The 14,870-nt window shown below is 59.0% G+C and overlaps 2 protein-coding genes across 2 annotated transcripts in view; both read right to left on the bottom strand.

Annotated features, from left to right (window-relative positions):
* FDX2 (ferredoxin 2) overlaps window positions 1–818 on the bottom strand; it is an 11,989-nt gene extending 11,171 nt beyond the window's left edge. Inside the window, exons 1-3 of the mRNA XM_006161553.3 lie at window positions 592–818; window positions 474–513; window positions 183–289 (exon numbers count right to left, since the gene is read on the bottom strand). Of these exons, the coding sequence (XP_006161615.1) occupies window positions 183–289; window positions 474–513; window positions 592–736 (292 nt within the window). The 5' untranslated portion in view covers window positions 737–818. The remainder of the gene's footprint in view (window positions 1–182; window positions 290–473; window positions 514–591) is intronic.
* Window positions 819–2,357: 1,539 nt separating this feature from the next.
* Window positions 2,358–14,870, bottom strand: part of RAVER1 (ribonucleoprotein, PTB binding 1) — a gene marked incomplete in the record, with an annotated part of 22,590 nt that continues 10,077 nt past the window's right edge. Inside the window, 10 exon segments of the mRNA XM_014592863.2 lie at window positions 2,358–2,620; window positions 2,710–2,793; window positions 4,101–4,232; window positions 4,545–4,619; window positions 4,954–5,250; window positions 5,328–5,539; window positions 5,775–5,862; window positions 6,781–6,875; window positions 7,210–7,339; window positions 7,423–7,614. Coding sequence (XP_014448349.1) covers window positions 2,474–2,620; window positions 2,710–2,793; window positions 4,101–4,232; window positions 4,545–4,619; window positions 4,954–5,250; window positions 5,328–5,539; window positions 5,775–5,862; window positions 6,781–6,875; window positions 7,210–7,339; window positions 7,423–7,614 — 1,452 coding nt within the window.

The raw sequence follows: 14,870 nt of genomic DNA, 5'->3' as shown, positions 1-14,870 counted from the left end.
TTCTGGTGGTCTCTAATAAATGCTCAATCAAGTCAGAGCATCGCAAGGCGCGAGGGCATGGTAAGGAGCCTGGATTTTAGTCCACGGTTGGGAAGCCACGGTGGGACACGCCGGAGAGACTTACCGGATTCAAGCTTCTCTGGCAAGAATGGACCAGGCCCTCCCCAGTGCCGGGCTCCTACCTTCCAGGTCCACCCCGTGGCGCTGGGCCAGATGGAGAACATTGTCCCCGACTCTGCCGCTCACCGGGATCCGCTGCCCTGAGCGGTCCACGAACACCACGTTCACCCTGGGGACAGACCGGGGTGCGGATGTCCAGTCGGGTCACGGGCCCGGGGTCCGCGTGACGTCGAGAGTTCGGAGGTCGCGGCTGGGGTGGGACGCACAGGGGGATGGGGCGGTACAGAGGAGGGACCCCGCAATGAGGCTGCGGGGCGACGTGGGAACCGGGCCCTGGGGTCCCCCGCACTCACACGTCCCCGGGCCGCTCGGGGCCGCCCGGTGGCCGCGAGCCTGGAACACACGGTTGGGTGAGCGGCGGCGACAGCGCCCCGCCGGGCTTACGCTGCCCGCCCCGGGCGCCCCAGGTACCTGTCACCCGAAACCTCCTGGTCGTCGCGGGCACCGCTGCCTCCCCGGACCCCGAACAGCTCCCGGGTTTGCTCCACCAGGCGCCCCTGGCCGCCCGTAGTAAGACCCCGGCACTCACGCCTCCCCGGGCCACGGAGGCGGCCATGACAGGCGTCACGTGACGCGGCTACCGCGCATGCGCCGGGCAGCGAGAACGAGCGGCGCGCCGTAGTTGCCCGAAGAAAGCGCCCACCCGTAAGGCCACGCTGGGACCGGCGCCGTCGCACGGAAACCCCACCAGGCGCCCCTGGCCGCCCGTAGTAAGACCCCGGCACTCACGCCTCCCCGGGCCACGGAGGCGGCCATGACAGGCGTCACGTGACGCGGCTACCGCGCATGCGCCGGGCAGCGAGAACGAGCGGCGCGCCGTAGTTGCCCGAAGAAAGCGCCCACCCGTAAGGCCACGCTGGGACCGGCGCCGTCGCACGGAAACCCGTGGAGTCATCCTGGCTTCCCCCCCCCGCACCCCGGTTTGTCCCAAGAACCAGCCAGCGGTCATTTCTTTAAAACCATTTACTTACAAACTTTAATTCAGCAAAGGTTTGTGTGGGAAGATTGGGGAGAGGACATCCCCCTGGAGTGGATGTGGGCCCCCCCCCAGGGTCAGGGGAGGGAAGCTGGTGGCCCAGCCGGTGAGGACAGGGCCCAGGGTCACATTGGGCTGACAGGTCCTACTGGTGGGACAGAGGTTATTTGCAGGGAGCTGGTTTTTGACATTGAACCAAAGGGAGACCCGCTCAGGGTGGTCTGGCCTCAGGATGGAGGGGGACACAGCAGAGACGGGCTGAGATGGGCCAGGAGGCCCGACCCCCACACAGACAGCAGGGCACTGTTGAAGCGGGCAGGGAAAGCCCCTCTCTGCACCCGGGCCGGGCAGTAGGGGTGCTGGGGTTGGTTTGCCGAGACCAAGGCTTTGGCCTTCCACTGTCCCCAGGGTGGGGACCCTGGACACAGGGGCCGATCCCTAGGCCAGAGCTGTTTGGTCCTGAGTCAAGCCCCTGGAGCTCGGCAGATGAGAGGCTCTGGCCAGTGGGGCCTGGGGCCCAGCTTTAAGGCATCAGAAGGCAGGGGGACTGTGGTGGGGCAGTGGGGACCAGGGGCTGGGCACAGGCCAGGGTGGGCAGGCAGGACAGGAGACAGCCAGGCCTGCAGACGCAGGACGAGGCCAAAGGGCCGAGCTGTTTCAAACTGGTAATTGTGGAATGGCGACCCCAACCGGCAGGACCTTGAAGGAATCAGAGCAGGGGGTCGTCCTGAATGGTTTAAAAATAATAAAAATTAGAAACGAAAATAAAAGTCAGTTGTCAAGAGTTAAAAAAAGGGGGACAGTCTCTGATCCTCGCGGGAGGTCAGGGAAACCTCCAAGGCACTCGAAAGGCCAAAATATAGGAGTGACGAGGGAGGGGCAGACTCCCAGAGAGACAGCACAGGCAGAAGACGGGAGGCGGGGGAGGGGGGGCCGGGCCCCTCTCTCTTAAGGCTGCAGGGTTTTGGCGCCGCGAGCTGGCCAGAGGTGCAGTGTGGCCCCCAGATTCTGCCCCTCCTCCCCCATGCTCCTTAGGTCCTGGGGCTCCGGCTGGTTGGTCAGCAAAGTCTTTCAGAGATTTTTCTATTAATAAATTAATCTATTTATTCATCGTGATTTTCAAGCCACCAAGTCCAGGACTTGAACCATAGTCAGCCACACAGGAATCCAGCACCCTAACCACCACACCACCTGCTACCAAAGGAAAGAAAATTAAAAAAAAAAAAAAAAAGAAAAAAAAACAAAAAACACAAAACAAAAACACCAGAAACTAAAAGCGATGTGGTGCAGGCCCTTGAGCCGTCTCTGGTGCCAGCCCTAGAAAATCCTCTTCCGCTTCAGGTAGGAGTCTGCGTAGTGGCCACCCAGGCCCTGGGAGTGCTGGCCCACGTAGCTGCCTTCGGGGCTGGGCTCGGGGGAGGGCAGCAGGTGGGCAAAGCTGCGTTTCTGGCCGCCCAGTGGGGTCTGGAGACAGAAGGCAGGGGAGGGTGGGTCAAGGGCCGCCCACGGGCCAGGCCGCCCCAGCCCTGCGCGTCCCCCCACCCCACCTGTACCTTCAGCAGGTGGCTGTGGCCGTTGGGCCCAGGGCCCAGGCCCAGAAGCCCTTCTCCAGGGCCCAGTGGGGAGGAGCCGACTGCCTGGAGGAATGTGAGAGGGATGGGAGGGGTCATGCCCTGGGGCTGAGGACAGGAGGGTTTCAAGTTCAAGTCTTACTTGTGTGGTGGGGTGGCACACTGGTGACACACCTGGACCCACACGGGAAGGTCCTGGGACAGCCCTGAGCACACAGGCACGCAGGTGATCCAGGCTAATGCTGGGGGCGGGTGGCAGTGTGACCCGTGAAGGTGTCTGTCACCCTCTCACAGAAAAAGTGAACTTGAGGGACCAGCAGGTGGCGTGATGGCTATGTCGCTGGACTACCATGTAGTTGACCACAGTCTGAGTCCCAGATCCGGTGGCTTAAACTCACACTGGGCGTGCCTGCCCAAGATCCCGAGAGGAGAATGGAGAAGGGATTGCTGCGGGGCCGTCCCCCATGAGGGGTGATTTCTCACTTTCTGTCTGTCTGTCTGTCTCTGTCTTTCTGGCAAGCACACATGCCCTATAGCAAAAAAACAAACAAAAAACCCTCTCCAGAAAAAGTGAACTCGAGATAAAACAATCAGATGGCTGGGGCTGGCAAGTAGTGTGGTGGTTAATTATGGTTAATTAAGGGCACTGAACTTCCACATGTGGTTCGAGTCCCAGACCTGGCAACTTGCTTTCTCACTCCCCCCCCATCTCTGGCTTTTTTTTTTTTTTTGAGGTTTTTACTATAGGGCACATGTGCTTGCCAGAAAAACAGAGAGAGACAGAGAGTGAGAAATCACCCCCCAGGGGGGATGGCCACACCGCAATCCCTTCTCCTCCATTCTCCACACACGCACATGCACCCAACCTGAGTTTAAGCCACAGAGTCCGGGACTCAAACCACGGTCAATTACATGGGAGTCCAGCGACATAGCCATTACGCCAACTGCTGGTCCCTGCTCTGATCAAATTAAAATAAATGATTATTTAAAAAAAAAAAAGAAAGAAAAGAACCAGATGGTGCAGCGGTAAAACGGTGCTGCCTCCACAAGGCTGGCCCATGCGGGAGGGCAGGCTGGCCTGGGCAGGAGGGCAGGGCTGTGACTCCCTGCAAGGCTGGCCTGGGCGGGAGGGCAGGGCGTGCTCCTGCAGACCACTGACTGCCATCCAGGCCTAGAGGAGGCTGGGGCGGGTGGCGACATCAGGGACCTGCTGGGGTGCTGTCTCTTGCTCATGGAAGAACTCTGTCACTGGACCTCATCCCCTGAGACCCTGGGCTGCCAGGAGGACTAAGGAAGTCCGGGGGTGCAGCAGCGGCAGGTGCTGCACTCGGCGCTGGAGGGAGGGACCCCGGCCCGGGAGGGAGGCTCCTCACCTTGTTGAGGTGGCTCTGCTTGAGGCCGGCCTGCAGGCCGCTGGCGAAGTAGGACGTGGGCGAGCCCGAGTAGAAGTGGGAGAGGGGCCCCCCGCCGCCCCGTTCACCGAAGCCACTGGGCGGGGGGGACATCTGCGGAGAGCGGGCGGCTGAGCAAAGCAGACAGGTAGTACCCACCCTCTGCTCAGTGTCCCCCTCTGAGCTCTGCTGTCACCAGCTCTGGCCAAGGGCCTGAAGCGAGGACCTGCCACGGCGCCTGCCCAGGCTCTTCCTCCGGGGAGTGGGAAGGCGCTCCACGTTGGGAGCCCGCTGGAAGTTCCAGCAGTGGGGTGAAGCCGCAGGGGACCAGTGAGCCCCAGGCGAGAACTACCCTCCCCCAGCAGAATGGGCCACTGCCACATCACCATGCAGGCCCCAACAGCGTCCGGACCCCGCGGGGCTGACCTTGTGTCGGCTGGGGCCCTGGGGCCCAAGGGCTGGCTCCCGAGGGTGGGGGAAGAAGCGCCGCGCTCCCATGTCCTGAAAAGCAGGGGACACGCCGGTGGGTCAGGACTCACACTTGGCAAAGGCTCCGTAAGGCTGGCAGCGGGCACCTCCGCCCTCCCACTGGGCTGCAGGGGGGCATCCCGGCCCAGGGGCAGGGAAGCAGGCAGGGAGCGTGGAAGGGCCCAGTCTCCAGGGACAGAGCCTGACATCAGAGCGGCCGAGAGAAACACCAGGCAGGAGGCCGGGCTGATGGACGCGGGGAACGGCGTGCAGGTCAAGGAATGGACAGGGTGGGAAGTGGGTCTGACCAGGGCCGCAGGCAGGGACGGGGCCGCCAGAGTTAGGGAAAGCCCCGGGGAGCAGCGACCGAGGGGTAGTCGAAGCCGTAGCTGTCGGGCAGCCCTGGGTCGGGGGGCAGGCGGGAGCTGGCGAGGGGGCTCAGGAGGCGTGACTTGAGCGGGAAGGCCTTGTTGCCGCCACCACCTCCACCAGGGGCTGGGGGGTGATGCAGGGGGCCCTCTGGGGGGCGGCGGCTTCTTCCAGGGCCGCCCCAGCCCCGGGCCTCCTTACCCGCCAGGCTGCTGGCGGGGAGCAGGCTCTGCAGGTTCAGGTACGGATTCAGGGGGATCCGGTAGTCCTTGGGGGGCTCCCCCAGCAGCGAGGCCTGTGGCAGGAGGGCTGCATTGGCGAGGGCCGGCAGAGGGCAGGAGGCTGGCAGGGGTGGGAGCGGGCAGGCCTTACCCCAGAGGATGTGGGCAGAGGCCCGCTGTCTTTCTGGTGCCCTCGGAGGCCAGCGCCTCGGAGCCCCATGGGGGCAGGGGGTGGGGTGAGCTGGGCTGACGGAGGCCCCAGGCCCATGGCCTCCCGGTCACCCCCCGAGGGGCCGAGCAGTGGCGGCAGCAGGGGAGGTGGCTTCCCTCGCCGGGGCGGTAGCTCCGGGGGCAGACCCCCCCCTGCGGAGAGAAGGAAGACGTTAAGGCTCCACTGCCAGGGCCCTGTGGCCTCCACCTGGGCCAGGGTCCAGTGGCCAAGGGGCCCCCTGCGTGCGCAGCCACGGAACAAGGCCCTTGGTGGGACCAGCTCCTGGCCTGCTCATGGCCGTCCCAGAGGTGAGGACGCGGAGTCTCAGAGGGGCTGACACCCGCCTAGAGGCACACGGCTGGGAAGGGGTGGGGTGGGCGGTGGTACCTGCAGACAGCTCCCCGAGGAGCGGGTTGGCCGGCTGGGCCCCAGGCTGTAGGGGGCCTAGCGGTGAGTCTCCCAGGATCCCGGGCTTCTAGGGACAGAGCAAAATCCATTGGAGGTGGGGATGGGGTGGCCCGGGCAGCAGGCAGGTCGCAGCCGGTCCCAGGTCCCCAGAGGCTCTCCTGTGTGCCAGCCCTGCACTGTCACCACAGTCCGCGGTGTCTCAGGCTGCTGTCCAGCACAGCCCCTTGCTGACTATCACAGAGCACGATGCCCTCGACACGGCACTGAATGGCCACGGGGCACGTGACAGCCACACAGGGCACGCTGTCGGCTACCGTCACACACGCCACGTCACTGCCGAGGCCCAGAGAACCACGCCAGACGAGGCAGGCCCTGTGTGGATCTGTGGGTGTCCGAGTCCGCATGTGTGTCCATGTACGTGTCTCAGCGTGAGCCTCTGCTCATGTCTGTGTCTGTGTCGATCTGTGTGTGTGTGGGCCTCTGTGCACCTGAGTCCACGTGTGTCCATGTACGTGTCTCAGCGTGAGCCTCTGCTCATGTCTGTGTCTGTGTCGATCTGTGTGTGTGTGGGCCTCTGTGCACCTGAGTCCACGTGTGTCCATGTACGTGTCTCAGCGTGAGCCTATGTGCAGGTGTGTGTGTATGCCGGAGTCAGTGCACATTTGTGGGTGAGTGTGTTTTGGCACGTGTGGATCTGCAGGTTAAGTCTGTGTATGTCTGTGCACGTGGGAGTCTATGTGTGTCAAGTGGGACCTGGACCCCCTCCCCGAGGGCCACAGTGGGTGGCAGGAGTCCTTCCAGGCCACGCCCAGTCTCTGGCTGTGATTGGTTGCTCAGGTCTGCACCCTGAGGGTTGGAGGGGGTGAGTCGGCCTCACCTAGTCCGGGACCCCAGGGACAAGGCAGATGTCACACAGCCCTAGCGACAGCTGGCAGGCTAGGGGCAGTGGAGGCGGGTGGGCGCGGGGCAGAGCCCAGCCTGTTACCTTCTGGCCCTGGTTCTGCAGGGCAAGCTGCAGCAGCGCCGATGACAGGGCAGGCCCATTGAGCAGCGGCATGGCCGGTGGGGCCCCCAGGAGACCTGAGAGATGCAGGAGGTGGGCGCTGGGCCATGGAGGGAGGCCCCCCCGGCCCCCCACCCCCAGAAACACAGCCCTAAGCCTTGATGGAGCAGCAAACAAGCTCTTGGGCTGGCAGGGCCGGCCCAGAAGAGGCAGCGGGAAGGACGCTTCGGTGAAGGACAGTGCCCTCCTCCCACCTCCACCTCACTGAGGGCGGCTCTGCTCTGGGAGGGCTCGGGGCACCGACTGGCAGCCCCCCACCTACCATGGACGGAGAGCCCCCCAGCAACCCGGACCTAGGCCCCTGAAGCAGAGCCGAGAACTGAGGGAGTGGGGACAGGCTGGCCTCCTTACCCTGCTTGCCCCCAGCACCGCCCTGCAGCAGGGGGTTGAGCAGCAGCTGCAGGGACGTGGACGGGCCCAGGTTGCCCAGCAGCTGCAGCAAGTTGGGCTCGGGCAGGAGTCCTTTGCCCCGATTCTGAGCCTGAGGACAGGGAGGGAGGTGCTCAGAGGCCGGGTCATCTGCAGGGAGCCCTGCCGCCCCGCCCCGTCCTGCGTCGCACTCACCGTGGCCTGGGCGGCGATAAGCGCAGCCAGCATGCTGCGGCCGGGGGGGCCGGGGGCGCAGAAGGAGACGCGCAGGTGACTGCCCCCCAGGGCCAGGCCGTCGGCCAGCTCCTGCACCTCCTCCGCCATCTCGGCCGTCTCGTACTCCAGCACGGCGAATCCCTTCAGCTGCCCGTCCTGGCCGCACGCCAGCTGTGCAGGGAGCCAGTGTGAGCACCGGTCGCAGGGCGGCCCTCGGGGAGGGCGGCCTCCACACCGCAGCAGCCCGAGCCGTGCTCCAGCATCGGCTCAGCAGTGGCCCTGCAGGCTATGTCAGGCCGGCGTGACAGAGGAGGCGACTGAGGCAGAGGACAGAGCACACCGGGGGCCACACGAGAGGGGGGATGATGACACCTGAAGCGGGCCACACAGGTCAGCTCTCTGGGCCTCAGCCAAGGCCACTCGTGGAGGACTGAGTACCGAGTACCCGAAAGCGCAAGGCAGAGGCCGTGGCCCTGGGGCTGGCCTCCGAGCCTGCTGGTCGCAGGTGGGAGGTCACACAGTGAGTGACAGCAGAGTTAAGTCACAGCCAGGCCAGGCAGGTCTCTCCACCTCCGTGACACCCACCACTTGGCTCCTCTGGCCCACTGACCTTTATCCAGAGTCCTAGAGCCAGATGTGTTCCAGGCCTGCAAGTCCTTAGACTAAAAGATAGCAAGCAACGGGGGACCTCCTAGCAGCACGGTGGTTAAGGCAGTGCATCCCGCATGGCGAGTGCGGGTTTAAGTCCCAGACCCGAAAGCTTGGAAAACACACCGGGCACGTGTGCATGCGTGCCCCACATCCCGAGAATGAAGGGACTGTGCGTGGCCAGCCCTCTGGGGGTGATTTCTCTTTCCCAAGCAGTAAAACCTGATGCTCTGCAAGGCTGACCCACATGGGAAGGTTCCAGGTTTGCGTCCCGAGACCTCCTGGAACACCCTGGGCACGTGTGTGCCTACGATCCAGGGCTGGCCAAAGCCGGGGGTGGATCGCGGCATAAAGAGCATCAGGGGTGCTGTCCCTCTCTCTGTTCTCTCTCCAGAAAGAAGTAAATAAATAAGGAAATTAAAAATTTGCGGCCAGCAGGTGGCATAGTGGTTAAGGCGCTAGAATCCCACATGGCCGATGGCAGTTTGAGTCCCAGACCTGGCGGCTTGAAATTCATGCCAGGTGTGTGGGTATGCGTGTCCAAAATCCTGAGAGGAGAACGGAGAAGGGACTGCGGCGTGGTCATTACCCCGGAGAGGTGGTTTCTCACTGTCTCTGTGCGTCTCTGGTGAGCACATGCACCCTCTAATAAAAACCTGTCTTTACAATAAGTAAATAGGGGCCAGTAGGTGGCGTGGTGGTTAGGGTGCTGGAGTCCCACATGGCTGACTATGGTTCAGGCCCTGGAGCTGGCAGCTTGTTTCTCATTCTCCCTCTCTCTCTCTGGCCAAATTGAAGAATGAATGAATGAATGGATTAATGGATAAGTAAACTTAAAGGGCAGAAGCTACACCCTGTATGCTGAGTCTGCGTCACCCCAGCCGGGTCTGGGGCAATTCCCTATACCTCACACTCATCAGCAGCTCAGCAGCAAGACACAGAGAAAGAGGCCACGAATGGCCCACGTGGGTGCAGGCCAGACTGCGCCACACACTTAGAACAAACCTGGTTTTCAGGCATTCTGGGTTCTGGGACTGGGAGTGGTGGGCTGGCCAGAGCTAGCAGATGCCACGAGGACCGCCAGCCTGTCTGGCCTGGCATCGAGGGCCACCTGCACGCTCCCTGGCTGGCTGCCACTGCCCCCCCCCGGGGCGGCCTGCCACTGGCACTGTCCCTGTGTCACAGAGGCAGGGACAGTCAGCCAGCCACCCTACCTTACACATGAGGAAACTGAGGCTCAGAGGTGGGCAACCCTTTGCCCAGGCCACGCTGATGCCCTTCAGGGGACCAGAGGCCTGGATGGCACCACAGCTGCCCCGAGAAGCAACCCCGCCCCTCCGCCCGGGAGATGTACAGGCACCGTCACGCTGGCTGGGGACCCATGTAACGCCTGCCGCAGGACGTGCAGGTCTGTCAGATGGGGTCTGCAGCAATCAGAAAATGGAGGAAGAGCTTCCATCCGAACACAAGAAGGTGCTCAGGACAAAGCCCCTGGAGGAATAATAAACCCAACCAGGCTGGGGCCAAGAGCTGGTGTGGTGGTTCGGGCACTGGACGCCCACATGGCTGACCACAGTTCAAGTCCCGGACCCAGTGGCTAGCTTTTGCACTTTCCCTCTCTGTCTCTTGATCTACAGCAAATTAAAAAATAAGGGACCAGCAAGTGGCATAGTGGTTATGTCGCTGGTCCCCCAACATGCTCAACTACAGTTCAAGGCCCGGATCCAGCAGCTTGAAATTCAAACTGGGTGTGTGTGTGTGCATGCCCAAGATCCCAAGAGGACAATGGAAAGGAAAGCATTGCAGCGTGGACATCCCCCTGGGGGGTGACTTCTGGTTTCCTGTCTGTCACTCTCTGGTAAGTAGCGCATGCCCTATAGCAAAAATCTCTCTCTAAAAAAATAAACAAACAAAATTAAGTAGATAATTTTTTTTGAGAGGTATTTGCTATAGGGCACGTGCGCTCGCCAGAAAGACACAGAGAGACAGAAAGCGAGAAATCACCCCCCAGGGGGGATGGCCACGCTGCAGTCCCTTCTCCTCTCGGGATCCTCGGCATGCACGCACATGTGCCTGGTATGAGTTTAAGCCACCAGGTCCGGGACTCGAACCACAGTCAGTCAACTACATGGGAGACCAGTGAAACAGTTATTACACCAACTGATAAATTTTTTTCATTTAAAAAAAAAAGAAGAAGAATTAAAAGAAAAGCCAGTGATGGGACCAGTGGGTGGTGTGGTGGTTAAGGCGCGCTGGACACTCCCACTTGGCCGACCAAGGTTCAAGTCCCAGACCTGGAGGCTTGCTTTCTCACTTTCTCTCTCTCTCTCTGGTAAAATATAAAAATAAATGAATGAATAAATAAAAAATAAAAAATTATTAAAAATAAAAAGAAGAAAAGCCAATGAAGCTTAGAAGCACCCGCTCCGAGGGGAATGCAGGAACATGCATACGTATCTATCTTATTACTTGCCAAGGCTATGTCTGCTCACGAGAGAGAGAGAGAGAGAGGAGGGAGAGAGCACACCTCGGCGGAGCACGGTCACACCCTTCTCCTCCGCCCCCTGCCCCGTTGGCATTTGGGACATGCACACGCAAGTGGTGTTCCTCAGGACACCAGCTCCGAAATTTAAACTGCAGTCGGCCAGGGGGATCCAGGTCCCTAACCTCACATATACGCACACGGGGACTCGCCACACAATCTCGCGGGATTATAGCAAGACGACACACAAATGAGAGCCGCAGGAGAGGGCGAGGGGCCGGGACGACACTTCTGCCACTGACTTCTCCAGGCGTGCGAGTTCTGAAAGGGGACCTGACTGTCCAGTCACAAAAATAAGTGGAAAAAATGATGTCACAGCTTTTGTTTCAGGGCATGTGTAAATACAGAAGGAAAGTGAGAAATCACCCCTCAGGAGGATGGCCACACCACAATCCCATTCTTCTCTCTGGATGCGGGCAGCCAGATCACACATGGCTAACTGCAGTTCGAATCCCTGCCCTGGCAGCTTTAAAAACACTCCAGCTTTGTGTGCGTGTGTGATCCAAATTCCAACAGGATGGAGAAATGAGGAGGGGATTGCGGGGTCATCATGCCCCACTTGAGGGGGCTTTCTCTCCCTCTCTTTCTTTTTATAAAATTTCATGGGAAAGTTTTTTTTCTTTTCTTTTTTTTTTAAGAGTTATTTTTAAATTTAGTTAATTTCTTTATACATACATACATACCAGAAAGGGACAGAGTGAAAAAGAGAGAGGGAAAGTGAGAAAGCAAGCCACCAGGTCCGGGACTCGAACCTCTGTTGACCAGTGTCCTTAACCACCACACCACCTGCAGTCCGCACGTGCCTTCTGGCCACAGAGAGTTTACTTTCATTAGAGTAAGAGGTAGGGAGAGGGACAGAAAGACACGCCTGCAACACGTGTGGGCCACGCTAAGTCTGGTGTGCGTGGACTGGCTTGGGAACCGAACCCCGTCTTCAGATATGGTGGTGTTTGAGCAGCACGAGGCCGCACAGAGGGGCCCTTCTTCCTTTCTTTTCCTCTCCATCCCTTCCTCTTCCCCTTTCTCTTCCTGTTCCCCTTTTCCTTCCCCTTTCCCAGGTCAACGCAAGGGTGAGGGGCACCCTCCACAGGGTCTCCTTACGCTGCAACCCCCTTCCCCACGCCTGTCAGGACCTTAGGCCTATGGCACACGCACACCTAGGATCTTCCAGGTTGACTGGGCCAGGGACGCAAACCCACGGTCGGCCACGTGGCTTCCAGCATTGCTGTTCCGTAAACTGCCAAGACCACGGGGCCCACATTTTTTCAAGTTTTCACCTATTTATTGGCCAGAGGGTACGTGTATTTGGCAGAAAGAAAAAGAGACAGGGAGAGGGAGAAAATACCTCCAATAGGGCATGATCACGTTGCAACTCCCTCCTTGCGTATTTCTCTACACTGTCAGGATTTAGGGCGTTGGGCGTGGTGGCGCCCGCCCTATGGCAAAAACCTATGGAGGCTGGAGGATTGCAGCATCGAGTCCATCTCTCTCTTTCTCTGTCTCTCTTGAAGATTTAGGGCGTGTACCATATGTGCCAGCATATTCTTTTTTTTTTTAAGGTCGTTGCCATAGGGCATGTATGCTGGCCGAAGAGAGACAGCTATAGGGAAAGTAAGAAATCACACTCAAGAAGGCTGGCCGTGCTGCAATCCCTTCTCTGCTCTCCTCTTGGGATTTGGGGCATGCATGCACAAGTGCCCATTAAGATTTTCAAGCTGCTGGGCCTGGAACTCGAACTGAGGTCAGCCACGCGGGAGTCCAGCCCCTTAACCACCACGCCTCCTGCTGGCCCAAAAAGTTTTAAGAATGTTATTCCCTGGATGAATGAGAAAGACAGAGAGAAAGGGAGAGGCAGAGAGCAACCCCCAGTGGGGGTGTAGTCATGCCACGATCCCTGCACCATTTCTCCATCCTCCAGGATTTAGCCATGCACAAACAGGTGCCCAGGATGTTTTGCAAGCCACTGGGCCTGGATTAAAACTGCGGTTGGCCTTAGGGGATCCAGTTTCCCTTCATCATTAAGCCATGGGTCAGAACTTGAATCATCTTTCTCATTGTTCAATAAAAGCCTGAAATTAGAACTAAAAATAGCTTCTAAATTTCTTTCCTTAAACTAAGAACTTCATATAAGTTGTGCTTTTTTTTTTTTCTTTAAATTTTTGCTATAAGACAGGTGTGATTGCCAGAGACACAAACAGAGAAAGGCAGATGAAGCAAGGGGCCAGCAGGTGGCGTGGTAGTTGAGGGCGCTGGACTCCCACATCCGATCGTGGTTCGAATCCCGGACCTGGTGGCTTGCTTTCTTGCTTTCCCTTTCTTTCACTCTGTTTCTCTCTCTGGCCAAATTAAAATGATACTGCTAATTATAATAACAAATGGAGCTAGATAAGTTAATCTTATAAATCTTAAAAATAAAAAGGAAAGAAAGAAAGGGGGAAAGAAAATAAACAACCCTTGGGGTTGCTTGGCCCTGCCACAACCCCTTATCCTCCACCCCACTTGGGATGCCGGGCACCTATGCACGCTTGCACATGCACCCAGCGTGATTTTGAAGCTCCTGGGTCTGGGACTTGAACTATGAAGTTGGCCATGTGGGATCCAGTGCCTTACTCTCACATTACCTGCTGGCCCCATGAATTGTGTTTTAAAGAAACTGTGAAAGAGTGGTCTAGGGACCAGCAGTTGGCGTAATGACTATCTCACTGGACTCCCATGTAGTCAACCGCAGTTCGAGTTCCGGACCCGGTGGCTTAAACTCACACCGGGCATGTGTGCATGCGTGCTCCAGATCCCGAGAGGAGAATGGATCGTGGCGTGGCCATCCTCCCTGGGGGGTTATTTCTTGCTTTCTATCTCTCTGTCTGTCTCTGTGTGTCTGGCGAGTGCACGTGCCCTATAGCAAAAAAATCTCTCCAAAACAAAAAAAAAAGAGTGGGTCTAGGGGTCCAGCAGGTGGTGTGGTGGTCAGGGCACTGGGCACTTCCACATGGCCAACCATGGTTCAAGTCCCAGACCTGGTGGCTTCCTTTCTTACTTTCTCTCTCTCTCTCTATGTCTCTCTCTGGTCAAATTAAAATAAATGAATTAATAAATAAAATTAAATATATAAGTCTTTAAAAAAAAAGAGTGGGTCTTAAGGGTCGGCTGCCTGACCCTGATGAATCTCAGTGGCTGGCCACCAGGCAGGTTGCAGACGCGCACACCTACCCGTTTCCTCACTGGCAAGACGGTACCCAAAGCAGACCCTCCCTCTCAGGGCTGCCATGAGGACTGAGTAAGAGACTGAACAAGGGCAGGGAAGGCTTCTACCTGGGAGGCCCCAGGAGAGCCAGAGGAAGCTTGGGAAGCTGTCAGGCAGGGCCCAGCACCTGGCAGGTGGGAAAACGCTGGCCTCGGCCCATCCTGTTTTTTTGTAATTTGCTAGAGGGCGCACTTGCCAGAGAGGGACAGAGAGGGACAGAGAGAGGGAGAGGGAGAAGTCACTCCCTAGCAGAATGGCCACCCTGCAATCCCCTCTCCTCTGTCCTCTCAGAATTCTGGCACACACACGTGCCCGATCGTGATTTTCAATCTGCCGGGGTTAGGACTCGGACTCGGACTATGGCTCGAGCAGCCAGCCATGTGGAATCAAGCCGCCCAACCACCAAACCATAGGCTCGCCCCACCTCACCTTTTCTTTCTCCTCAATTTTCCAGGGTTGGCAGGAAGAAAGCGAGAAAGCACCCAGCCGTGGAATGGCCACGCTGCAATCCCTTCTCTTCCGTATCTCCCTCCTTTCAGGATTTTGGGCACTCCTGCACACATGCCTGGCGTGCCCCTCCAGCTGCCAGGTCCAGGACTTGAACCACAGTCAGCCGTGCAGAATCCAGCTGCCCCAACCCTGTCACCTGCCGGCTCCCACCCTGCATGAGAGAGCTCTTTACCTTCACCTCCGTCCAGGCCCCGTCCCGTGCTGAGGCCCATGACCCTGAACAGACTCAGAGGGGTCAGAGGGCAACCAAGAGCACAGGGTTCTGAGCAGGAGGACGGGCTGAGCGGCCTGACTCACCAGGACATCTCGCGCGCCTGCACCCACCACAGTGCCCGGTTCAACGCCTGGTTCTGCGCGGGGGCACAGGGGAGGGCTGGGAAACATGCACATGGAGGCGTGAGTGTGCCGTGCCCAGTAACCCAGCCCCGAGCACTGCTGGCCCCGTCGAGGGGAAACAGGCTCCGGGTGAGGACCCGCGGCTGGGCC

This window comes from Tupaia chinensis, unplaced genomic scaffold (assembly GCF_000334495.1).
Source record: "Tupaia chinensis unplaced genomic scaffold, TupChi_1.0 Scaffold138665_1, whole genome shotgun sequence".
NCBI lineage: Eukaryota > Metazoa > Chordata > Mammalia > Scandentia > Tupaiidae > Tupaia > Tupaia belangeri.
Note: the sequence above shows the minus strand (reverse complement) of the source record. Positions and strands in the feature narration are given on the sequence as shown.